Source organism: Leiobunum rupestre, chromosome 5 (genome assembly GCF_980474605.1).
Source record: "Leiobunum rupestre chromosome 5, qqLeiRupe1.1.hap1, whole genome shotgun sequence".
Classification (NCBI taxonomy): domain Eukaryota; kingdom Metazoa; phylum Arthropoda; class Arachnida; order Opiliones; family Sclerosomatidae; genus Leiobunum; species Leiobunum rupestre.
Window position 1 is genome coordinate 7,564,258 of NC_143388.1, and position 26,672 is coordinate 7,590,929.

The 26,672-nt window shown below is 38.1% G+C and overlaps 1 protein-coding gene across 2 annotated transcripts in view; it reads right to left on the bottom strand.

The window, feature by feature from the left end:
• The window catches only part of LOC149943439 (E3 ubiquitin-protein ligase LRSAM1-like), a 33,651-nt gene that overhangs the window by 2,818 nt on the left and 4,161 nt on the right, over positions 1 to 26,672 (bottom strand). The window contains exons 3-15 of one of the 2 annotated variants that reach the window (XM_090174835.1): positions 24,445 to 24,489; positions 11,465 to 11,539; positions 11,216 to 11,369; positions 7,515 to 7,682; positions 7,165 to 7,212; positions 6,504 to 6,619; positions 5,138 to 5,167; positions 4,532 to 4,742; positions 3,247 to 3,414; positions 2,610 to 2,785; positions 487 to 561; positions 222 to 398; positions 47 to 145 (exon numbers count right to left, since the gene is read on the bottom strand). In XM_090174835.1, coding sequence (XP_090030961.1) covers positions 47 to 145; positions 222 to 398; positions 487 to 561; positions 2,610 to 2,785; positions 3,247 to 3,414; positions 4,532 to 4,742; positions 5,138 to 5,167; positions 6,504 to 6,619; positions 7,165 to 7,212; positions 7,515 to 7,682; positions 11,216 to 11,369; positions 11,465 to 11,539; positions 24,445 to 24,489 — 1,542 coding nt within the window. The remainder of the gene's footprint in view (positions 1 to 46; positions 146 to 221; positions 399 to 486; positions 562 to 2,609; positions 2,786 to 3,246; positions 3,415 to 4,531; positions 4,743 to 5,137; positions 5,168 to 6,503; positions 6,620 to 7,164; positions 7,213 to 7,514; positions 7,683 to 11,215; positions 11,370 to 11,464; positions 11,540 to 24,444; positions 24,490 to 26,672) is intronic. The other variant, XM_090174836.1, reaches the window with a different exon arrangement.

The following is a 26,672-nucleotide window of genomic DNA, read 5'->3' on the forward strand; positions in this document are numbered from 1 at the left end:
ATTAAATCAAGTTGTTCTGAGAAAATCTTTATACAAATCAGTTTACCAAGTCAATGATTTCTTGAGGTTTTCTTTCCATTAACTTTTGATATTGTATTAACCAATAGTCCTTTATTTCTTCCGAACGCTGCTCCTCCATTTCTTTCTACATAGTGTTTAAATTATGAAAAGGCATATATACTTCCGCCAATACAACTGAAGTCAGAAAAAGCGTAAAATACCAGTCTGATTTTAAGGTTTTCTTCTCTGGCTTCTCTCTGAGTTAACAAAGACGTTAACAACTCAGCCAATACTGTTCTTTGTTCAGCAACCAAAACCAAATTGCAATTTGATTTCAAATCTTTTCTCCGTATTTCTGCGTCAGTGATTTTTGTTAATTCCCACTCGATAAGTTTGATCTATATGTGACAGCGAATGAAGTCAATTTGAGTACATTGTACGAATTGAAACATAATCAACGTTGAAATAAAAATAATTGAAAATTACTTGTTGAGTTAAATTATAATGCTGAGAATCCCTCAAAATTTGCAAAGCAAAAAATGCTTCCCTTTGTAAATTTTCCTAAACAAAAAATACTGGTTATTGTTACAGTTAAAAACGAGAAAAGATTGGAATAAGAATTTCAAGTTCGGGAATTAAAAATAAATTTGCTGTATAGGGTAATTATTTCTGAAATCATCAGACTTTGCTGCATGATAGTAACAGATTTTAACCAAACTTTTATGTGGGTTAATCTACCTGTACAATGAAAATTTCAGAAGTTTGCTGGAATTTTTTTTTAAAATTCTAAGTTATGTTTTTCTGAAATTTGAGTTTTTTGGCTTAATTTTGGAAAAACACAAAAAAGGGTATCTTAAAGTACAACTGTACGCTGAAACAGAATTTGAAATCTATTTCATTTTATCTGCTATAAATTTTGATCTACGAGCCAAAACGTGGGGTGACACTAGCGGCACACCTCCAATATCAAGAGGACTTGATTACTTCAAAAAAATTGCAATAAATAATTGGTCAAAAATGAGACATTCAATATTTTGTTTTCTATAGAAATAATGCTTAGACCAAAATGATATTTTACAAGTACGTTTCTGTGTATAAGATGATGCACTGAAAAAAGATTTTCTGGTTAACTTCGAAAATCTTCATTGCAGAGGTAGATGAACCCAAATAAAAGTTAGGTTAAAATCTGTTAATATCATGCAGCAAAGTCTGATGATTTCAGAAATAATTACCCTATTCTATAATAGTTCAAGTCTGAACACTGCACTATAAATTTACAAATTTTTGGCTTCCTAAAACAAAATCTTCAAGCAGTTCGTAACAAAACCCCTTCACAAAACTTTGCTTAATACAGAGACAGTACAGATTGAAGGGGAGGATTATAAAATAAACATACAAAAAATACCAGTATTAGAGGTAATTATTGGTGTGCGAATAGTGAATTTTGAAACCAATTCAAATAGTTCCCAACTCCAAAACCGAATCAAAAAATTTAAGGTCTAAATGCTGAAAAGTCTGATTTTAAAAGATTATTTGATAAAATATTCGGTTTAAACAGTGTAAAAATAGCATAAAAACTATTAATTCTTTTAATTCGACAAAGTATGAGGGGGGTAGGTCTGATAGAACTGCAATATCGGAAAGCTACAAAAAATAATTTAGTTTCATAATAAGTAATTGTTTTTAAAACGGTTACCCTTTTTTTTCAAATAGCCGTTTTAAAATTCAGTCATTTTTTAAATTTAATATATTCGGCATTCAATTAGAAGTAATCCACATGTAATAAACAAGACCTAAACCACCAAAAATACAGATTTTGAGCTAAATTGGGAAACCAGTGAGTTGTCCACAAAACTAACCCCATAAAGAAAACATTGGGAAATTTGTTTATCATGAGTTCTAGCTATAATATAGATATGATGAACCCATATAACAATTTTTAAGTTTTCAAGTTAAGAAAGACATATCTATTAAAATCCTTTTATTATTATTATTATTGTTAATTTATTTTGAAATCTTCAAATATGAAAAACACTGATTACCCAAAAAATCTTGTATCTGACAAATTATTTTTGAGCTTAGACTTTCCTGGAGATAATCTATTCTATATTGTGTTTAAAAAAATTAACTCTAGTGTATATAGTTTTCAGCTAAGATAATTACATCAAAAATAAATTTAATTTTAATTTTCCACTTAATTTACTATAACATTACAAAGGATGGTGACTTATTTTTACCAGATGCTGCCACTGCCGCGGTAAATACCAAAGTGTGTTTTGTTTTTTTAACCCCAGTAAAATCGCTAGAGACCACGTGTGTCAAAGTTGAGTTTTCAAAAAATATATGTAAGTTTTTCTTCTTGAAAGCTCAAGATAAAAGTTCAGTAGAGTTAGGCTACGTCAGAAAGCGGTTGCCTTTATATTTGAGTTTTTTTATAATTTAATTTAATTAACTATTAATTAATAAGGGAGGCCTGGTTTGTTATAACATTTAAATAATTATCAAGCTAAACATAAAACAAAACAGTTTGGTTTTTAGAACACCACTCATATAAACATCAAATTCATGTGTAACGTTTGATAAGAATTGAATAAATGGTGTTAGTTTACCTCATCTTGCAATTGTGAAAAAAGGCTTTGTTGATCATTTTCTCTTTCCTTGAGCCATTCTCTGATTTTTTCATCTTTGTAAAGTGGACTTTCATTGTTTTTGTGACTTTTAGCCAATCTTTTGGCCTCAATGTATCTTTGTTTCTCTTCAGCAGCAAGCATTTCCTTCATAGAATCTGCAAATCACAATGAAAAATGGGAAAATAGAAATCTGGTATTAAGATATTTTTGAGCTTCTAATAAAAGAGTGCCATGATTATTCTCAAATCTTAACTTTAAAATTTTACTAAGCTCGAATCTGAATCTCCTCAAAAGACTTTGATTGGTAATGGAATAGTCTAAAAGGTGATACATATTGAAACTGATGGAAAATGATGTGTTCAAAATGTAAGTTTAAAATCTGGTAATTGAGGAATCTGAATATCCTTGAAATAAATCAAACTGAACAACACCAAAAGTGAAAACCAAAGACATTCAAGGGTACTCAGATTTGAGACAAATCATTTTCAAGCTTAGTAAATCTTTAAATTTAGGCGTTTTCTTCAATTTCCTTATTCTTTAAAACTGATTTGATATTGAGCTTTCTTTAAAACTGATTTGATTTTAAGTTTAAAATAGTCGAGGCCCTTATACTTACTTAAAATATCTCTTTTTCGCGCTTCTTCAAGTTCTGTTTGGCTAATAGCAAAGAGTTCTTCCGTTTCAAGTCTATCACGCTCCATTGCTTGTAAAATCATTTCACTGGATTTATTTTTTTCATTTAACTCTAACAGTTGTGACACCAACAATGAGGAATGTTCTTCAACTGAAACAATTTCATTGAATATTAAAAATATGTTATAAATATAACATTTCACATAAACATGGTAAAATGTTCTTCTAAAAAATTATGATGTATACACAAAGCACCAAAAAGCAGTGTTCCAAAGAGGTATTTTACAGATTATAAATAATGGTAAATAACATTATGGTACAAAAATGCCAAAAAGTTTTAAATATGGTAGATAGTGGCAAATAATAAATCGCTAATTATTTACAAAATTAAACTTATATTTCACATTAATAAGAGACTCAACAAAAATGGCATGGGGAAAACTACATGGCAGAATTTGCTCAACTGCACCGTGACATGAAGCTGGTACCTTTGGGGTTATACAGCAGTGACTAACTAAATTTCTTTGAACTAGATCATGCCACCAAGGAGCAACAAACACAGCAACCCACACAATGAGAACGCAACCCGTCAAAAGTCGTGCATTTTCTTATGTACATTTTTCATTGGTTAGACGCTTTGGCGCCTGCTGCCGTTGGAAATTTTCTTCCCCCTTTCCGTAAAACGTTCAGCGTAAAGGTTCGTCCAATGAAATTTTTACATAACACTGCGTTAGCGTGTTTAAATGCTAGCTGCGTTCTCTTTGTGTTTGTTGCTCCTAGATGCCACATTCTCCCTCTTTCACCAGTGTCACAATGCAGTTTGAGCAAATTCTGAGCCTTCTCTTTCCCTTATACTGTTAAGGACTGGTTCTCTTGATTTAAAAAAAAACATTACTTATTACTTTTAATAGTACAAGTGTAAAAAAAAAATCCTTCTAATAGAGCTTCTAAGTGGCAGCACTTTCTGGGGCTAAAAGCGAAAGGAGAGTTGTCTGCCATCTATTGACTTCCCGAAACCACGTGTTTAATTAGTTAATAATCACGTGATTCCGAAAAGCCAATCAACGCGAGAAGTTCCCAATTTGCCACACCTTTTAGGCTAGATTTTGATGCTTACTCAACTTGTTTTAATGATTACGCTAACAATATCTATTGCGTGCGAATGCAACTAGAGAGGAGCCACCACTTTCTTTAAAATATTTATGGAACACTGTCTAAAATTCTGGGATATTTCAACTATGAATATGAGAAATGAACGAAGCACCTACTATTATTTAATGTGTTTAGTAGTTGTTTTTTTTCTTTCTCTTTTTTGTCTTGAAGTTGAATTATTTCAGAATTAAGGCGTTCTTGATCCTGCCTGTATTCATTTAATAATTTTTGTCGACGGTTGCTACTTTCAAGCCCAAGTTCTAATTGTAGTCGCTCATTTCGTCTCATTGACTCCTCTATTTCTATTAATTCCTTTCTGCGCCGATCCTACATGAAAAAAATGCACTCATCAATCACATAACACAATTAATGCTTCAGTCATTAATAAGCGCTATAATACTATGATACGCGCAGCCCCAGATTTAAACATCACCCTATTACATTACAATAATATAAAAACACATAATAATCATTTGTTATGTTTGGTATATTGCCACGCAATTCTATACCCTCTGAAATGTAAAAGGAAATAGAGATATCGAATAATCAATGCTATATTCTATTTACAGTACATGAAAATTGTGTACATGGAGAGGTGGTATTTTCAGATTTAAATGAAAATGATGTTTATAAAGAATTATCTTGAGGAATTTTATAGGAATATATACAACAGTGATTGCGTAAGAAATAAAAATATTCAGATATATGGGAATAATACATGCCTTTATCATCTGATATTGCTGGAATTTATCCTGAAAAAATTTAAGGTGAACTGGTTGTTAGAAGCAAAAAAGTGCAATAAATAAAAAATTGATACTTGTAATACAGCCTGCACGACAAAAAACAATCGGAGATATTCCAGGTTAAATCAATAGATTTCTAAATTTAAACTAACACAACTTTTTTTGGTGATTAATCATAAATTTTAGGTGAAATTCAACATTTAATTTTTAGTCCTTCATTAGTGCAAAATGTTTTTAGAATATTTTACTTAGAGGGTTTAATTTTAAGTTAAAACTATTTACAATTTTTCCCAGTGTTCTACAAATTTGTTAACTGGAATATCTTTCCACTAACTATTTTCAGCAGTATAATTTTTGGTTAAACGAAAAATAAACAAGGAAACAAATTAAAGTGCAAAATGTGCAATAATGACAGGGTGAATTTGATTATGGCTTCCGCAGTAAGACCGTGAAACTGAAAATAAAGGCAAGTGTGACAATACTGATAAAATTTAGTTAAGGTCAATTAAGCCTAAGCGAATGTTGATGTACAAGTCATTTTAACTGTAAAGATAAATTCTATGTGAGAATAAGAAATTGTAAAGCTTTCTTAAAAATTCACACTTGAAGCTAAATTTTTACTGTACACCAAAAATTAAGTCTTTAATACCTGCAAAGGTGCTCCAACTTGTACACCAAAAGTTGTCTTTAATATGTGCATAAACTTACAGCACAATTTTGTTCTTAAGGAATATATGTATCAAATTTCCCTGATATTCAGCTAATTTTTAAGGTATGTCAAAATTCCACATTTACAACCAAAATTTCATTTAAATTTGACGATAAATATTTTCAGATAATAAGTTAATTTACTTTGAGATCTTTAATTTGGATGTATACGAGCTGCCAATACTAAAACAATTTTATTTAATTAATAGCTAACCATTAAATCAAACACTAACATACGGAAAATTTCAAGCAAGCTTAACATTTCATGCTTGGTGCCCATTTTATCCAATGGGAACAATGGGCCCTGTGCCCATGGCCTACGAAGGTTCGAAGGGGCCTATGAAAGTTTATGAGCATGAAAAAATTTAATTAAGTCTTCTTAGAAAAAGGGCCCACAATTTTTAAACTTATAGTACATCCATTTAAGCCGTACAGTGCATCTACTAAAAAATATGATAACGTTTTATAGAAGGATTATTTCAAGAGGTTTTAATTTTATTTGGGTTAATGTCCTTTATAGAACTGAAACCTAAAAGTTCATATAAAGTTAATGAGGTAATAATTGATGTAGTTAGTTTCAATACTACCAGTTTTGCGTAAAAAGAGCTTAAAATAATGAAATTATACTGTTATATACAGGAGGTGCTGGGGTTGACGGAGAGACACCATCAGATATTAAGCTGCTCACAGAGGCCCCTCTAGATGATGAGCTTAAGCTTTCTGAAGAAGAAGGCTGATACTCCACTTCACATTCTGTACCAATAATAATATAAAAAAAATTATTGTAATTATTAAAAAAATTATTTAATACTCAAGGCACCACCTTAGGCCTAAGTCATTGAGTGACTTTTAAAGCCATTAATTCAGGTGGCCAGGTTATACTACATAGGAGGGTGGTGGTGGCAAGTCCTTCATGCCAAGCGAGCCAATGTCAGCTCCCTACACTTACTATTACCGTTAACCTTGACAAGTTTTTATGGAAAGGGAAACTGAAGTGCTCAGGGGGGAAAACCCCTTTAACCAGTGGGGAGATAACTAGAAAACTCAACTCCCTGATGACGGTCCAATAACCCGACCGAAACTAGTCGGGTTTAATTTTATAATTTTTTAAAATAAACATTTGAAATTACTATATAATAAGGACAATAAAAAAATTATACTAATTGAATTAAAAATAATTTTCTGTGTAACAAAAAAATAATGATATTAAATATTTATTATCCAAGATAATAGTAAAAAAATAATTGTTCATACATCTATTACAACAATGAACCGGTAAAAAACCTTTTTCTAAATACCTTTGCATAGAAATTTCATTATGGTTTCTGTACCATCTTTACAAACATCTGCAATCAATAATAACAAATTAACAGTGAATATATATTGGCATAGTATATATTTAAATTTATAAAAATTGAAATATAAATTATAGAAATTTTCATTTCCTACTATAGTAATTGAAATAGAACATTTGTTAAAAATTACATTTTTAGGAAACTTGTCATCTTCTTGAAACAACTTACAAATCCTAGCTATTGATATTGATGGACCCCAACAAACCAGTCAACTAGTTATTTTTAGTTTTCTGGCTGACCCAATTCACACTTTGTTTAATTTATAAATGAGAAAACTGTAAAAAATTGCTTACCTAATGGTGGATATGTAAAGTTATCCGAATCTAAAGTCAGATTGGACAGTGTAGACACAAGGCATAGATTATGAGGTAAAGTTTTAAGAGATGGATTGTTGCTAACATTCAAAACTTGTAAAGAAGGCAAGTTGCATAAACATTCTGATAAATGCTTGAAACAATTACCTACAAACATAATAATGAATCACAAAAAATCATAATACGTGTCATTAATAACTTAAAAATGCTAATATATATTTTAAATACGTAAGCTTGGTCAAGTGTACCTAGACACATCACTCTTAAAAACAATATTAAATTTTAATACTTTGGGCAGCACAATTTACTTCTAGTTGAAGTGCTCGGTCAGGTTTACCTGAGTCAATCTCAATAATAATAATTACGCAGCGAGAACTTCATTGGTGGTATATTGCTTGTTTTGTTTAAAAATATTTTGAACATGGCTTAAGTGTATTCATGATGCACTGTGAAATACATTTGGGGTAATCCCTAAAATATCAACCACTTAACAGATATGTGCTTGTAACAAATTAAGCTTAGACCTCTACATAGGGAACCCTAACGATAGGATTAAAAATCTACCTTTTCTCAAACCAACTTTAAAAAATTTCGGAAGTTTCATCTCTCAGTGTTTTTGATAAACTTCGTACACTTTCTTGTCAAAAGCATGTTTCTAATGTTCAATCAGGTGGTAATTAAGTTACAGGTTAAAGATATACCGGTATTATACTCGGCAATTATGACATTCTTGAATGTTTTAGTTACTAAAGTTTCAGTAAAAGAGCTATATTGGGCCAATTCAACAAAACACAAAATATAAATTTAATAAAAAAATTAGAAATACCTGTAGTTTGGCTAAAAACTAACCCCATTGAAATTCACTAATTCACTGACCTATCATAACATTTTCTTATTTTGGGCAATTATAATCTTCAGCTGTTAGTATATGTATTTTTTACAAAGCTGCAACCAGGTAGAACTTTGCACCTCAACCCACTATAATAACACCCCCAAATCCTTTCAATCTAATAGGTTTTTAGTTATGTATGGATAGTCGAAGTAGCTAGAAGCATATGAACCAAAAATTATATCAGATATCAATGGTAATAATATAAGTAGCAAGTTCCCTTTTTTCTTGGCATTATGCTCTCCTCGAGCATAATGTTAAGGAACAAGGGGAAAAAGAGTTAAGGAAAATGTGGTTTAAAACCTAAAACCTATTTGATAACATTGTTTGAAAACAAATATACCTATATCAACACAAAACACCAGCCCAACATCAGTTGTAGCTGCCTGCTGCCCATTAACAATTGGCCAACTTGGCAATGTACGGCTTTTAATGCAGCGGACATAAAACAACAGTAATTCAAAAGTAAAACAAATTTTTAGAACAGTGAACTTCAAAATTTAAATTGAAACTCGTTCTTAAGTGTTAATACTATCACTATCAGCTACTCTTTGCATATTAGTAACAAAAAATTGAAACGGTCATTTTAGAGATCAGTTATTCATAACAAATTCCATTTGACCCCTCAGAATGGTTCTTGAGTGCATGCATCTTTAGACTATCCTAAATGAGATGGCAACAGTTCTTAACCAAAGGAGTTTGACTTCCTCAGTAGTCTCAAATGTACAATTTTTCCGCCAGATGATCTCCTGTTCACAAGCCCTCAATGGCATAGCCAGGATTTTGATTCGGATTAAAAACTCAAAAATAATTTGTTCACACAACCACACATGGGGTGGGGACATGCCCCTTGACTACGCCACTGATCCTACGTTGAAGCCGCCACTTCAGGAGTGCTCAAAAAATATCTTCTTATGTTTTCTTGCACACAGAGTGGTTTAATGCTATTTGGTATCAGAATAATGTTTCTAAACAAGGGATTTTATACATTTGCAAACTATGTAAAATAACTGACCTTAAATGACGCACTGTACTTGAATTTACAAATGGGGGGGAGATTTACGATGTCTATGTCTGCATGAATTCACCTGACACCCAGTACCTGTACATAAATACTAAAACGGAACAAAAATAAACCGATAGTTCCAAATAAAATAAATTAAAAAATAATAGCCAACACTAAGGTAATTAATAAAGTAGAAGGTTAAACTACGATACATTAAATGACATTTGTGGTATCTCTTTAACTATATGCTGTAACTACTGAATTACTCGTTATAAATAATAAAGGCATTTAAAGTACCCTAAAGAGGTTTAAACTACGTCCACATAGGACTACTAGCTAGGTTATGTTGACAATAACAATATAACCATAAGTAACATAATAACAATAAGTATGACACTTCCTATTGCTTTAATGCTAATTTTCTAACCGAACCTTTTTTCGGGCACTGATAATCTCTTCAAGCTGTGACTTGGTCTCGCAACTTACTGTTTTGGATGACTACTTTTTGATAAAAATTTAAGCCTAATATCGGAGAGAACGTTCTGGAGTCGCGAGGGGCTTTGGCTTTGTTTTGAAGCCCGCGTGCGAATCATGCGTGATGAGCTTGTGACGCCAAGAAAAACTTTTTTTTTATTTTTATCAATTTAGCCTAATATTATGCCTATCTATCGGAAACCAGATATTTTCGCTTAGTGGAAGTCTTGCGTATTTTAGACACTAGAGGGCTCTGTGCTGAGAAAACATCTTGATTACGCAATAACTATGAAAATCAGTTTGGTTGTAAATCTTGTTAATTGTCATACTTTTTGTTATTATGTTACTTCTGATATGACTTAACCACGCTTATACAACTTCTTAATATTTCGGTAAAAAGGGTGCTCTGGAAATAACACTATGGTGGAACTAGCACAAACATAAGATCTGGTCCGATGGGTATGCACTCAAGGTCTAGGAAAGCACAATTTGAAGGAAAAAAAATATACCAATATATCAAACAAAATACCGTGCACAAGAAGTGCTCAACTGAATATAGGATTCATTTTTATTTGTAGTTAATTTAAACCATTTCATTAATACATTCTAATTTAAATAATGTAATTTTATTTGCTGAAGTAATACAAAATCATTGCTGGCTTTTTTGTGAATTTAGTATTTTTCGTTCTGTACAGGATTTTTACTGCTGACTTACATAAAAGTATATCGAATGGGTTTGATATTGAGTATGCTGATGATGATGGAATTGTTTTAGCTTAAAAAAATTTAATAGAATTAGTCTCCAAGGCTGAAGACGACGTTGACGGCCTAAACCGTGGGTTGCTTTCTAAAAAACTCTTTCTCAATAGATCCAAAACAATGTTTAAGGTATTTTCACCGCAACATAAATATAAATAAATATGTCACTAAATGTATTTAAAAAGGAAATATCACTATATTTAAAAGAACTTGATCTATATATGGGATTTATTTTATTTTAAGCTTGAAGTATATTATGTGTTTAATTTCCTTGTAGTTAATGTAATTAATTATGACTAGGACCCTTTGTAAATAAAAATCATTTTACTACCTCAGGCCCAAGTCATCTAGCAACTTTTAATACTGTTAAATAGGTGGCCAGTTACAATGAGAAGGAGGCTAGTGGCAAGCCCTTCGGTTCAAAGCTCACTGTAAAAGCAGCTAGGCTTAAGTATTTGTGTAATAGATTTGTTATAAAAATTAGGAAGAGACAATTTTTTTTAACGATTTTCAATAAAATTTCCATGTTTGAAAGTTGTATGCTACACTTACTGTTCAAGTCAAGATTGATGAGTTTTGATAAAAGAGATGTAGATTCTGGCAATTTCTTTAACCTATTATAGGCCAAATTTAATACTTCAAGGCACTGTAAATGACCTATTTCTTCAGGTAAACTTGAAATTTTGTTCCAACTTAAATCTAAAACCTAAAAAATTAAAAAAAAAATTATAATTATATTAATAATATCGAGCCAATTTTATATACATTTCACAAAGAACCAAAAAATCAAAATTAATCAACCTTAATATGCAAAAGATCTTCAAGGGAGCCTCCTCCTTTCAAAGATGTTAAGTTGTTCTTTTGAAGGTACAGTTCCTTACGAAATAAAGAATAGAAATTGTTTACTTTTAGTGTTGTAAGTCGGAAAATTGTCCGGAAAATGACCGAGGCCTTTTTTCCGGAAATTTTCCGCAAAAATAAAAAAAAGTTTTCATTCCATGATTAGTATATATTGTTTACAGATTGAAATAAAGCGGCATTCCCTTACCAAAATATAAGTTGGCTAAAAACCACTTATGACAACTTGTATTTCAACTTGGTTTTCAGTTTGTATTTGGGACAAATGCCTACTAAAAAATAACTTAAATCGTCTTTATTAGTCAACTTATTTCCAACTAAACCAGAATCAACATTTACATTAAACTACTTAAAAGCAACTTAAAAATAATATGTAACTTCCTGACTACTTAAAACCAACTAATTACAAACTTAGAAAAATAAGTATTTTCCTACCAACTGAATAACAACTTATTAACCCTTCAACTATAGTAACTTGAAATATGCTGACAACTTGAGCCTACTTAATACCAAGTTAATATCAACTAATAATGTGTATAAAAACTAAATATAAACTGAAATCCAACTTATTTTTTGGTAAGGGTTTTCACCTCAAAACTAGTTTAAAACACTATTAATGTTTTGTAGTATGTTTACAGATATTAGACATTTTATATTGATAAAAAGTTGAAAACATTTAAAACCCTTAAAGAGTAATTTAGGTTTCAATTTTTTATTTTTCTGGAAAATTTTCCGCATTTTATTTTTCCGGAAAATTAACAACACGAAATATAACCAAACCTATAATATTTTTATAGGAAGTATCCCTTACCAAAAAATAAGTTGGCTAAAAACCACTTAGGACAACTTGTTTTTCAACTTGGTTTTCAGTTTGTATTTGGGACAAATGCCTACTTAAAAATAACTTAAATCCTCTTTATTAATCAACTTATTTCCAACTAAACCAGAATCAACATTTACACTTAACTACTTAAAAGCAACTTAAATCCTACTAGGGAAACATCTAAAAACCAACTTAAAAATATTATGTAATTTCCTGACTACTAAAAACCAACTAATTATAAACTTAGCAAAAGCAGTATTTTCCTACCAACTGAATAACAACTTATTACCCCTTTAATAGTAACTTGAAATATGCTGACAACTTGAGCCTACTTAATACCAACTCAATATCAACTAATAATATGTATACAAACTAAATACAAACTGAAATCCAACTTATTTTTTGGTAAGGGATATAATCAATTTAAAAATAGGGAAACCGCAGCATTAATAAGTAGTGGTAAACTACAAAACTTTGATGAGCAATTAAGTAACCTCTGAGTGAAAACTATTAAACTTTGATGAGGAAGTAAATAAAGAGTCAAAACTTTTAAACTTTGATGTGTAAGCAAGGTCTGAGCCAAACTACTATACTTTGATTCGCAAGCAACCAATGTGATTCTCGTTTGTTTCTGCAGAGTTTCTCTGAGGTCAAAGCCAAATATCAACAGACCCTTAACAGACCTCATAAACTGCAATCTTGTACCTCTTCTTGGTGGAAGGGAGTAACAGGTGGAGGGGTAATACTTCATGCTGGCCAACTAAGGCTCGGTTTCTTACTTAAGTCAAAGTGTATTATTATTATTAGTAGTAAGAGTTGGGTGGTTGGGTTAGACCCAACTTAGCACTTTGACCAGAGGTCCATTGTGCAGATCCAGCCTTTTAAACATGGAACAGCCTAGTCTCTGAAATGAAGCGCAAGATTTGCTTCGCCGGGATGTTAGAAAGATCGCTTGTTTCCAGCCTATGCATACCAAGGCACTCAAACCTTTGAGCCGCATAAGAATCACAGACACAAAGGACATGAGAGGAAGTTTCCTCCTCTGCAAGGCATGCCCTGCACATAGGACTCTGATACCAATAAGATGCAGATGTCTATTAAGCTATCAGTGACCTAAAAGTAGACCTGTAACCACCCTGATACTACTCTTAGAGAGCTCTTTTCTTAGAAGGCCCAGGAATAAACTCCTTGGCCTGCCTCTGACCATCCATCTCAAGCCAAAACTTGGCCTGTCTCTCAGCCATAGCGCCATATGCACCTAAGAACCTAGCCTCCGCACCCTCCTTTGCCAGAGTGTCGGCCTTTTCATTACCATGATGCGCCCTATAACCAGGCACCCAATAAAGTTGAACCCTATTATGGGTGCCCAGTTCTGAAAGGGGATCCAAACAGCTAAGAACAAACTTAGAAGTAATACTAAACTGATTAAGAGCCCTAAGGGCAGCCTGGCTTTATGAGAAAATCTGAACAGTCTTGCCCCGATACTTTTTCTTACGACAGAAGTCTACACAGAAGCAGATGGATGAAATCTCAGCCTGAAAAACCGTAGCAAAAACGGTAAGGCTCTCAGAGAAGCCAAACTTCTTAGTTTGACAATAAACTCCAGCACCCACCCCTGATTGAGTCTTGGAGACATCTGTGAACCAAACAATTTCACCCTTGGTTCTAAAGACTGTGTCGCCAGACCAGTCTAGACGACTTGGAAAGTAAACACTAAATTGCATTTCAAAGTGTAACTTTGCAGCCATGTTGTCAGAACCCATCAATAAGATCGGTAAATGACCAGAATATTGCTGAAACAATTTGGTGTGGCTGCACTCCCAATTAGCAGACCTCCACCAACCATTATGTAGTAACCGATAGGCACTCATAATTGCAACCTGCTCTATATAAAGATGAAGTGGTAGAATATTCAGGAGCACCTCATAGCTCCTGTAATGTTGACACAGGCCAGCCTTTGCACAGTGCGTAGTTCAGCCTGAACTGACTTAAGCACTACCCTCGGCCACCAAACCACTGCTAAATACGTCAACATAGGCCTGATTATAATGGTATAGATCCAATACACAACCTTTGGGCTAAGACCCCAAGACTTGCTTATGGTACCCCTTACTCTCCAGAATAACATGTTTGCCTTCCTGATACTGAGATCAAGATGGGGCTTCCATGTTAGTTTACTGTTGAGAATAACACCGAGATATTTTACCTCAGTTGATTTGACCAAGATGGTCCCAAAGATAGAAATATCATTAAACAAGTCCTGTACCTTCCTTCGAGTGAAAGGAATCAGGCTCGTCTTGTCAGAATTGACGGTGAGGCCAACATCCCTACACCAGCATTTCGACTATGATGAGAGCTTTTCTCATCATAGTCGAAATGGTTCCTGGGAACTTCCCCGTAATGATCATTGCGACATCGTCAGCATAACCAAAGCCACGACAGCCCTCCCTGTATAGCCTCACCAAGAGCTCGTCCACAACCAAGCACCACAGCAGGGGTGAAAGAACACGCCCCTGAGGGCAGCCCCGGCTGGTGGTGGCCCTTAGCGATTCGCCAAGCAAGGAAGCCATCGCGACCCGCTCAGTCTACATAGAATCGATCCAAAGACACAACGTATCATTGATACCAAAACGTTTAGCAGCCTTAAGAATGACAGCCTTAGAGACTTCGATGTCCAGAAAAACAGCTAACGATATTTCTTTGAACTCAATTGGTTAATTATGCCATGAAGGGTAGTCTCAGTAGATTTGCCCTTTTGATAGGCCTACTGAGCGTCAGAGAGGGGTGTAACACTAAGAACAACCTCTCTAATATATCTATCAACTAATTTCTCCAAGACTTTTAGGAGAAATGAAGTTAGACTGATTGGTCTAAATGCCTTAGGCTGGAGAAAACTGGTTTTCTCGGGTTTATGAAAAAAGATAACCTTTGAATGCTTCCAGGAGCTCAGTATATGCCCAAGAGCAATATAGGCCCTGTAGATTCTGCACAACACAGGACAGATAATATCTAATCCCTCCTGCAACAAGATGGGTGAGATCCCATCCGGACCAGAAGCCTTGCAGGGCTAGCTTAAATGACTTTATAGCCCACATAAGCTTGGAGAGAGTGACAACATGTTTTGACACATCCCAATCTACCTTTTTAGTTCTTTTGAACCGAAGAGGAAGATCATAAGAGTCATCGGTGTCAGTGACTTTAGAATCTGGAAAGCGAACCTCCAGCATATGTGTCAGTGTTTCCTTTCCAGAAATGGAGTAACTACCATACTTCAACTTAATAGTATCCAGATGTTTTTTATTGTCATGTGCCATAATTTTCATTAGTTTGGCTGTAGTGGGAAAATCACAAAAATCCCCCCAGGAAGCCTGTTTGGCTTCTTGGATGGCCTTATGATAGGAAGTGAGGGCCTGCTTATAGGCTGACCTGACCAATCACCCGACCTCTTAGCTCTCAAAACAGAAAAACATATTTGCCTATGATCCGAAAGTGATGGTTTATTAGACACATGCCATTGTGTCACAGAGTGTAATACATTTTCTGTGCACAGAGTTAAGTCAATAACCTCACTCCTGTTACTTGTAACAAAAGTTGGTACATGGTGTTTATTAAGAATATGTAGGTTAGCACTAAACAGATATTCCATTAATCATCACCGCGTTGCGTTGGTTGCAGTCACTGATGCCCCATGCAACGTGGTGAGCATTGGCATCGCACCCAATGACAAGTTTCTTGCCCAGTCTCTCACACTGGTTCACCAGATTGGCAACCTCCAGTGATGGAGGGGACAAGGCATCATAGGGAAAATAGACAGAAGCCATGGTTAATTCGTCTTCTCCATCAGCTGACGAAGAGAAGATTTTTATGGTGGCAGTGTCCCTAGATTGGTATAGTGAAAGAGGAATAGCGTGAATGCCCCTTCGTATCAAAATACATGCCCTAGGTTTAGCAGACTTGTAGTCATAATAAACAGTACCTGCATTTTTGAGACCTAGGATTCTTCCATTATGGATCCAAGGCTCCTGTATGAGGGCCCCGTCTATTCCCACCATAACAAACCTACGACAGAGGACTGCCGAGGCTGCCTTAGAGTGATGCAGATTCATCTGTATCACCTTCATGCCCAGCCACAGTTGCCAGTGTTGGTGCTGGGTTACTCGCCGGCTAAGGGGTGGTTTCAGGCAAAGATAATATAACTACATACCCTAGATTCGAAATCACGGCGTTTCTAGATAGCGCGTTTTCTCGTGAGGCTCTTACTGACTTCCGCCGGGAACTCAGTAAGAGCTTGCGTTTACGTGCAAGGAGCTTGATTTCGAATCTAGGGTACGTAGTTATATTATCTTTGGTTCAGGACTAACCATACCCCCATCACCAGCTGAACCACACGCATCTTCACCTAATGCCCCTGTGGGTTGGACAGACCGTTCTTTGTCGGTGGAGGTGTTCTCCACCACTGTGATGTCGGAAATGTCCGACATGGAGCTCAGGGTGATATCACTCAGTTCTCCTGCCAGATCAAAGTCTGACATCTCAGTAGCAGAGTCCTCTGCCAGCGCTTCAGGCTCCCAGCAGTACACAGTTGATGGGGAGTCTGGATTATCCTTGGATGTTAACCAAAATCCGAAAACATGGCAACACAATGCACGCTGCAGGGCTGCAAGGTTTGCTAAGAAGGAGGTTCAGTCACCCTTGGGTAACAAAGAAACCCCTTCACTTAAGAGGCTCAGGTCGGAGAACTCCAGTCCATCAACTAGGTCTTCTCAGTCTGCAGCCAAATAGGCTCAGCAGCGTCTGCCTCCTATGTCCTATAGTGACGCAGTAGGGTATTGCTTAAGATGGCTTTCTGAACATCCTTATCAGAGAGGAGGAAATGGGCACCGTCCAGCGTCGTATTCTCGAGATTATACCAATCTAGGGAAACTGCCACCATAAAAATCTTCTCCTCGTCAGTTGATGGAGAAGACGAATTAAGGCTGGCCTCAGGTTATTTACCATATGATGCCTTGTCCCCTCCATCACAGGAGGTTGCCAATCTGGTGATACACTGAAAGACTGGGCAAGAAGCTTGTCATTGAATGTGACGCTAATGCTCACCATGTTGCGTGGGGCAGCAACCAACGTGGAGTATTTGGTTAGTACTAAACTACATATTCCCAATACACCAACATTTGTTACAAGTAACAGGAGTGAGGTAATTGATTTAACTTTGTGCACAGAAAATGTGCATAAGGCCATCCGGAAAGCCAAACAGGCTTCCTGGAGGGAATATCTCTGATATTCCCACTACAGCCAAACTAATGAAAATTATGGCGCATGACAGTACTAAACATCTGGATACTATTAAGTTGAAGGATGGTAGTTACTCCAGTTCTCGAAAGGAGACACTAACGCTTATGCTGGATCTTCCTCCTCGGTTCAAAAGAACTAAGAAGGTAGATTGGGATGTGGCAAAACAAGTTATCACTCATTCCAAGCTTATGTGGGCTATAAAGTCATTTAAGCCCTACAAGGCTTCTGGGCTGGATAGAATCTCACCCATCCTATTGCAGGAGGGAATTGAATCTACAGGACCTGTATTGCTCTTGGGCATATACGGGGCTCCTGGAAGCATTCAAAGTTATCTTTATTCCTAAATCCCGGAAAACCAGTTACCTCGAGGCTAAGGCATTTAGACCAATCAGTCTAACTTCATTTCTCCTAAAAGGAGAAGGAAGTTCTTAGTGTTACACCAGTCTCAGATGCTCAGTAGGCCTATCAAAAGGGCAAATCTACCGAGACTAACCTTCATGGCATAATTAATTGCCTTGAATGTGCAATTGAGTTCAAAGAAATAGCGTTAGCTGTTTTTCTGGACATCGAAGTCTCTAAGGCTGTCATTCTTAAGGCTGCTAAACGTTTCGGTATCAATGATCCGTTGTGTCTATGGATCGATTCTATGTTGACTGATCGGGTCGCGACGGCCTCCTTGCTTTGCGAATCACTAAGGGTCACCACCAGCCGGGGCTGCCCTTAAGTGGGTGTTCTTTCACCCCTGCTGTGCTTAAGTCAGTTCAGGCTGAATTACGCACTTGATGCAATTTTCAAACTCGTTAAGATTTGTGAAACCAACCAGTTTGCCATTACCACTGTGAAAAACTAGGTCACCCTTGATTGAAATCTCTTCAATTATTAATGAGAAATACTGGCCTGTGTCAGCATTACAGGAGCTATGAGAACAGACCCAAAAGTTTCTCTGGAGGTGCTCCTGAATATTCTACCACTCCATCTTTATACAGAGGAGGTTGAAATTATGAGCGCCTATCGGTTACTACATAATGGTTGGTGGAGGTCTGCTAATAGCCCTTTCCATAAATTCGCTACGACTGACCAACTTGTTTTTGAAATTGTAGAAGTGAGAGAAAAAAAGTAAACAAGAAGGAAACGTTATTTTATAGAAAGGCCTATTGGGAAAGTATAGCCACACCAAATTGTTTTGGAATTATTCTGGTCATCTACCGATCTTTACACTTTGAAAAGCCGTTCAGTGTTTACTTTCCAAGTCGCCTAGACTGGACTGCCAACACAGTTTTGGGAACCAAGGGTAAAATTGTTTGGTTCACAGATGTCTCCAAGACTCACTCATTGGTGGGAGCTGGAGTTTACTGTCAAACTAAGAAGTTTGGCTATTTTGAGAGCCTTGTTTTTTTTGCTATTGTTTTTCAGGCAGAGATCTCTACCATCTGCTTTTGTGTAGATTTCTGTCTTAAGAAGAAGTATCGGGGCTCTTAATCAGTTTAGTATCACTTCTAAGTTTGTTCTTAGCTGTTTGGATCCCCTTTCAGAACTGGGCATCCATAATTTTTTTATTATTATTGAGAGGGGGCGGGGAGGCATGAATGCCCAGCCATGCACTTCGACCTTAGGTCCATTGTGCACCCCTAACCTATGACTTAGAAAAGTCCTATCTCTGACATAAACTTTAAAATACTTTTGGCGGGCATATTAAAGAAGTCGCTAGTTTCTAATTGATGCATCCAAGATGCTATAGCCTTTGAGCCGCATAAAAATCGCAGCTACAAAGAACGCGAGAGGCAGTTTCCTCCTCGGCCATGCAGGCCCTGCATAGTGGGTCATCGCTGATACCAATAAGATTTAAGTGTCTATTGAGTTGGCAATGACCTGTAAGTAGGCCAGTAACCAACCTTATGCTAGATTTTGAAAGCGAAAGCAGATCTTTCGCCCGTTGCCTAGAGGGGCCAGGGATAAACTCCTTAGCCTGTCTTTGGCCATCCATCTCGAGCCAAAGCTCAAGTTGACGGTTAGTCATGTACTTGGAGACCAGGCTGCGTATCAAGCCACGGGGAATAGGGACAGCAGGTTCTGGAACACAGAACCCAGCCGTCGCACCCTCACTGGCCAAGATATCAGCCTTTTCATTCCCTTGATACCCCTTATGTCCAGGGACCCAAAAAAGCTGAACCTTATTAAGAGTCCCGAGATTGAAAAGGAGATCCAAGCAACTAAGAACCAGTCTGGAAGAAACACTAGACTGGTTCAGAGCTTTAAAGCAGCCTGGCTATCCAAACAAATTTGGATAACTTTCCCGCGATAGTTCTTCTTAAGACAGAATTCAACACAGAAGCAGATAGCAGAAATCTCTGCCTGAAAGGCACTTGCATAAATCCCAAGGCTCTCGTAGAAGCCATACATCCCTGCGCCCGCACCGAAATGGATTTTAGACCCATCGGTGAACCAGACAACTTCCCCTCTGGTACCGAGGGTAACATTTGACCATTCTGTGCGGCTAGGGAAGTACACGCCGAAAGGGTTACTAAAACAAAGTTTAGCAGCCATGTTGTCAGAAGCCATTGAAAGAACAGGTAACCGACTGGAAATATCCCTAAAAAGCGTAGTGTGGCTCGTTTCCCAACCATTGGCCATCCACCACCCGTTTTGGTTTAGCCTATAGGCACCAAAAGTAGCAGCTTCCTCTATAAACAAATGTAGAGGAAGAATATTCAGTAGAATTTCTAGAGAAGCAGTTGGGGCTGTTCTCATAGCTCCTGTTATGCCAACGCAAGCTAGCCTTTGAAGAGTGCACAGTTCTGACTGCACCGTTTTAAAAGTAATTCTTGGCCACCAGACCACAGCTGCAAAGGACAGTATGGGTCTGATGATGACTCAAGCCCCAGGACTTGCTGACTGTACTTCTAATTCTCCAAAATAACATTTTCCCCTTCTTGATAACATAGTCAAGATGCGGTTTCCATGTTACTTTGCTGTTAAGGATAACACCGAGGTACTTCACTTCAGTGCTTTCCTCCAGGTTGGTACCGAACAAGGAAATACCATTAAACGCTCCCCTGGTCCTTTTACGAGTAAAAGGAACCAGAACCGTCTTACTAGGATTGACCGTGAGGTTCACTTCATTGCACCAGTTTTCCACCGATGCAAGAGCTCTCCTCATAACATCCTTAACCGTCGTTGGGAATTTCCCTGTGACAATGATTGCAATATCATCGGCGTAACCAAAACAGCGGCACCCTCCTCTGTTGAGCCTCCTCAACAGTTCATCCACCACCAGGCACCACAACAGGGGAGAGAGAACCCCCCTGTGGGCACCCACGGCTGGTGGAGACCATCAGGGAATCACCAAGCAGGGAGAATGTCACCCTTCAGTTCGTCAGCATAGATTTGATCCAGAGACAAAGTGTGTCATTGATACCAAACCTCTTGGCAGCCTTCATCACGACTGCACTCGAGACCTTGTCAAAGGCCCCTTCAATGTCAAGAAAAACCGCAAGAGCGATTTCTTTAAACTCAATTTCTCTCTCAAGGCAATTGCTAATGCCATGCAAGGCGGTCTCAGTAGATTTGCCTTTTTGGTAGGCATACTGAGCCGTCGAGAGAGGTGTATGAGAAATAACCTCCCCCCTAATTTAATTGTCTACCAATTTCTCCAAAATCTTTAGAAAAAAGGAAGTCAAACTGATTGGTCTAAAGGCCTTAGCCTCGAGATAGTTAGATTTCCCTGGCTTCGGAATAAAGATCACCCTAGAAAGTTTCCAGGTGCTAGGAGACTTTGGTACGTGCAATCCTAATGGAAAGGGGGTCAGAATCAGTACTGTTCGTAATTCTGGAGTCAGGAAAGTGTCCTTGTCTCCGGCAGTTTCAGTCGGTTTGGCATGGGTGATGGAGAATTCGTCTTCGGCGGTTCCAGTCGGTTCGGCATCGAAACTGAGGCCTCGTCTTCGGCAGCTCCAGTCAGTTCGGCATCAGTGGTGGTGTCTTCGTCTTCGGCGGATTTGGCTGGCTCAGCGTCAGCTACGGCGTTTTCATCATTGCCTACGGCGGGAGGTTCGTCAGGCTCCTCCCTGGTCATGGGGGTGGAGCGTTCTTCGGGTGTTCCGGTGGACGTGGTTGGGCCGTAATTGGATGGATTTGGCTACGTCTCTCAAATAACGAAGCGGTTCCTGTGAACGTTTCTTTCGATCGGTTGGTCGAGTTGCGCCCTAAGTGTTTTCCTGGGGGATTTTCAGGGTGCGTATCGAATCTTCCGATTGCGTTGGATCGGTTGGTGATGAATTCTCGGGTTTGGGTGGTTGTGGGGGTTCCTTCTCGTAACGCGTTGGTCGGTCGAATGGAAAATTTTGTGGCTACGATGGAAACGATCCTAAGGTTCCGTAAGGTTGTGGGGATCGGGGCTTGCGGACTTGATCGTTAGATAGGGAGGGCAGTGCCTTTTGTTACTCAGCGGGCGGTCTTTATGGCTCAGCTGTCGCTGGCGGTAAAATATGGGTATCCTGTGGTGGTATAATGTCGTCGGGCATATTCGGAGGTTTTTCGTATCCTGAAGGACGGGGTTTCGAGGGGCCACTTCATCCTGTTGCATAACTTTTGGGGGTAGTTGCTGGGATGTCGATATATTTCTGGCACATTTTCCGAATCTGTGGTTAGGCTTTGGGCCACTGGCCACCTTTCCTTCTACGGGTCCGTCTCGCTCGGTGTTTAAATCGGTTTTGGAGGCTAGGATTATCGTGGAATCGGCTGCTCCTCTGTTCGTTCCGTCGGGTTTACCGGGAGAATATTTAACGGGGGAGCCTATCCCTTTGCCGGGGGTAGCTCATTTCCTGGTATCTCGGCTGGCGGCTATACGAGGATGCGCGGTGGGGCCTTTGGCGCGGGTTTTGGTCGGTAACGTCCAGCGTCTGTATGAAATTCATTTGGGGGGGTAGTCTGGTTTTCGTGAGAATAAAATTGTTATTTGGAGAGTCAGTTTTTTTAATCCTTTGATTTCCCGAGGTTTCCCGTGGTGAAGGGGGGGGGAGATGTAACGGGGCGCTAATTATGGGAAACCTCGGTGGGTCTTTTTCCTCCTTTTCCTAGGTATTTTGTCGGGTCGGAGAGGTGGCGCTGCGGCGGACCAACGTCTTATCGGATGGGTAAAGGTCGCCAATGGCGCGGTCTTTTCGGCGTATATAAACAGCGTGCAGAAGAGTACGGGGTTATTAGATCGAGATTGGTAACCATAATTGTAACCTAAAGTCCTGTGAAACAACTATGTTTTTTAAATTATTATAACGAACTCTTTTGTTGAAACTCAACACACTCTTGCAACTTTCCACCTGACTTTATAGCAAATGTGTCTGTGATCCGACAGTGATGGTTCACTGGACACATGTAGGTCATTAATTAGAGCTGCGACATTTTCTGAGCACAGCGTGAGATCAATGACCTCACTTCTGTTACGAGTAACAAAAGTTGGTTCATTGTTCTTATTAAGAATATGAAGTTTCGTACTAACCACGTATTCCATTAGCTTATCACCACGATCGTTGCAGTTGCTGCTGCCCCAGATAACATGATGAGCGTTCGCATCACAACCTATAATGAGTTTCTTTCCCGACCGCTCACAATGGTTGACCAGATTGGTGCCCCGAGGGGATCGTTAACGATACCGTAATTTCGCTTCCCCGGTACCACTCAGCCCTCAGCACGATACCTCACACCTTAGCTTAAGGAAGAAGCAGAGCCTTAGTTGGCCAGCATGGGGGGTTGCCCCTCCACCACGAAGAGGTACATGGTTGCAGTTTATGCTATGATAGGTGGTGCAGTGATTCAGAAACACACTTTTAATTATTAAGTATATCGTTGTATGTAGTACATTAAACTTTGGTCTAGAGGTTCCAAATAGAATATCTTTGGGGGAAAAATTTAACTCAATAGACAGTACGTGTAGCACGAATTTCCTCTTAAATGCCGCTGTGAATATGCGATGTAGTAGTACATATTTTGCACCAATCAATAAGAAATTACTGGCTCTATAACTGACTCTAGTGCAGTTACTCTAATAGGAAAAACAGTTAAAAAATAGGATAGCAGCTATTTCTAATTTGCTAGAGTGGCAACATGCAAATTATATTGCTCGGCGAACTACCCATAAATCATTTTAAAAACTAGTAATTTGGTTTTTTATTACATTTTTGTGCAGATTATTTTGTTTTAGATTAAATTGATGCAGCCGGGTTCACAAAGACGTTAAAAATGGTAAATAGCTTAAGGCGTAAGGTAGAAGATTAAGTTAGAAATCGGCGGTTCACAAACCAGCCGAAAGTCGAGAGGGGAGAGAAAACTTCTCAAGACGAGTGGGAAATCGGCGGTCGACCCGTATCTATTCCAGTTTGATATTTCGACCTTCGGCTGAAAGTTTTGGCCAATAGAGAAGCTGTTATGACGTCGTGTCAGTCATGTGATACACAAACACCGGTTTTCTCGAGAAAGAGTGGAGTCCGAGGCCCGAGGGAACGAAAGACTTTGTTTACCTCGTGGTTTCGGTGCGCTATGGCTGCCACAAATAAAACTGTGTTAGCGCGAGTAAAGGAAGTCTTTGTGAACTGCTGACCTTGTGCAGAAGGAGAAAGAGAAAGGCTGAAGTCGGATGACCCCGCCGAAAGCGGAATGCTCTTCCCCTTTTACTTTAGAATTATTCTCAACAAAACGTCTTTGTGAACGCGGCTTAATGGTGGTTTTACACCGACTATCTTTCTTATATACACCAAGATTTATTGATAGTTTAAATCAACAGTTGTTAATTTATTATAATTAAAATTTAACTTACATTTTTCCTAAAAACTTTACACATAGAAAATACACCAGGTGGTATCTAAGAAAATGGAAATTGACAATTTTACTAAATCGCAAAAAAAACTATTAGCAAAGGATTTTTCAATTTACCTTCCAATATTATTAAAGATTGATATAAAAGTATGCAAAAAACCAAAATTAAATAGGGAGAGAAAGTCTTGGATCCACAAACTATTTACAGGCCAAATAATTTTTTAAGATTTATTTAGCTACTAGATGCTTATCAAATCATCTATTCCAGTGATGAAATAGATAGCTTTAAATTTAGCTATTAATGAGTGAGGTGATTGAGAATCAAAATTTTTGCTTGGTTCAATAAGCAGAATAGAGGAGTTTCTCTTTCCTCTTGAAGATGAGGGGCCACCTCTAAGGATCACTATATGTGATCACGCTTTCACGATTTTATACTCGGCCTCAAAGATCTTGAAGTTTCGATGACTCACTGGAAACTCTCTTGCGCTCGCTTATTTATTTTGACACCCAAAACAAATGTTCCCTGAGCTATCAAACACTGGAATTCCCTAAAGATGGATCCAACTAATGATAACAAATTTGTTCTTTGGTACGTATGACCTGGTGTGATGGGATAATAATAATCAGCTAGTCTAATACCCAAGGCACCACCTTAGGCCTAAGTGATCATGCGACTTTTGAAGCCCTTAATTCAGGTGGCCGGGTTACAATGCGTAGGAGGGTGGTGGCAAGCCCTGCATGCCACGAGATCGAGCCAACAGCTCCCTACACCAACTATTACCGTTAACCTAGACAAGTTTTTATGGAAGGGGAAACCGAAGAACTCGGGGAAACCCCTTAAACCAGTGGGGAGAGAACTTGCAAACTCAACACAGAAGGAGTTGTTCCGAGTCTTCACCCATTACCACAAGCTGGGATCGAACCCGGCTCCTCTTGCTGCGAGGCGAAAGTGCTAACCACTCCACCACCCCACTATTTTTGCCTCTTTCCAGGTAAATAAACTTGAAACTTGACCTTAGAGATGAGCTCTTAAACTCTCTACAAACTGAGACAACAGTGGTAATTAGCCTATAAACTGGGTTATATAATCTAAGCTTTTATGTAGAACTTTCAGAATTATATTTTCTTTTGGTAGTTCCAAAATTTATCTTTTTAATTCAATATGCAATATGATAAAACTTTAATAAAGTTTTCAGTGTTTTTAAAGAAATGAAGTTAGCTTGGCTGTTTGACGAGACAAGCTGAATCCATAAAAATTTTATTGAGCGGAAGGTGAAGAGCCTTTAGCAATAATCAATTTGATATTGAAAAGAGAGAAGGGAAGACATGAGCTATCAGTAAGTTAACACATTTGATCTGAGCTGGACGAACTGATCCTGAGCCCAGAACTCAACGCTGTAGCCTCGTTCTCAGAGTGTCCGCAGATAAACACAACCAAGCAGAGAATAACTGCGAAATTCCTTTCTGAGGTCACGACTTTTTCACTCTCTCTCCAACAGCGGAATTCCACTGTTGTGCCGCGAGTCATGGCCAGCCCCATCTTGCTCCGCCAAATGTCACCAACAAGCCGCCTCCTACCTGCAGAACTCAGCTGCCGGTTGGCAGACCGCTAAAACTCGGAGCAATCGCAGTAACCGGCACACTGAGCCCAAACGTGCACCCCTGGCTTCGGACACGCGAAAGCCTCGTCACCAGTCGTTCTGGGTGTAGCATCCCCGACCGCCTCTAATGGCCTACAAGCCGCGGAAGACACCACAAGAATCTACGTTTCTTGCTTACATAAGTGCAGGATTTCGAAGCTTTTCTCCAGGCTTTTGGCATCATTCCCTTCAATCTTAAATTAGTCACGCTCTATGAGCAGGACTTCCAAACGGCATTTTTTGATGTCCAAACGCGGAGCTCCGACCAAGCTCTCAGCCCCGCCATCTGGCCCGAAGGAATCTCAGTAGCTCGTAGTGAGAGGTCGGCCAAGCGGCGCCCCCCACTTTGCTGGGGAGAAGGAGTAGACCCGAATTGGAGCCACCTCGCGGCCAAAACCACAAAGTATCTTCTCATCTCCCGCGCTCATGCTTCTACCGCAGCTGAGCAACTAGAGGACCACCTCTCGCTAAAGGGACTTCATCCCGTCTCCGTCTCTCTCGTTCCTCCGGCTACGAGACAGAGCTTCTCCTCCTTCTAGGTCGAGCTCCCGACCCACGAAGCTCACTTAGCCTTCCTACCAGAAAATTG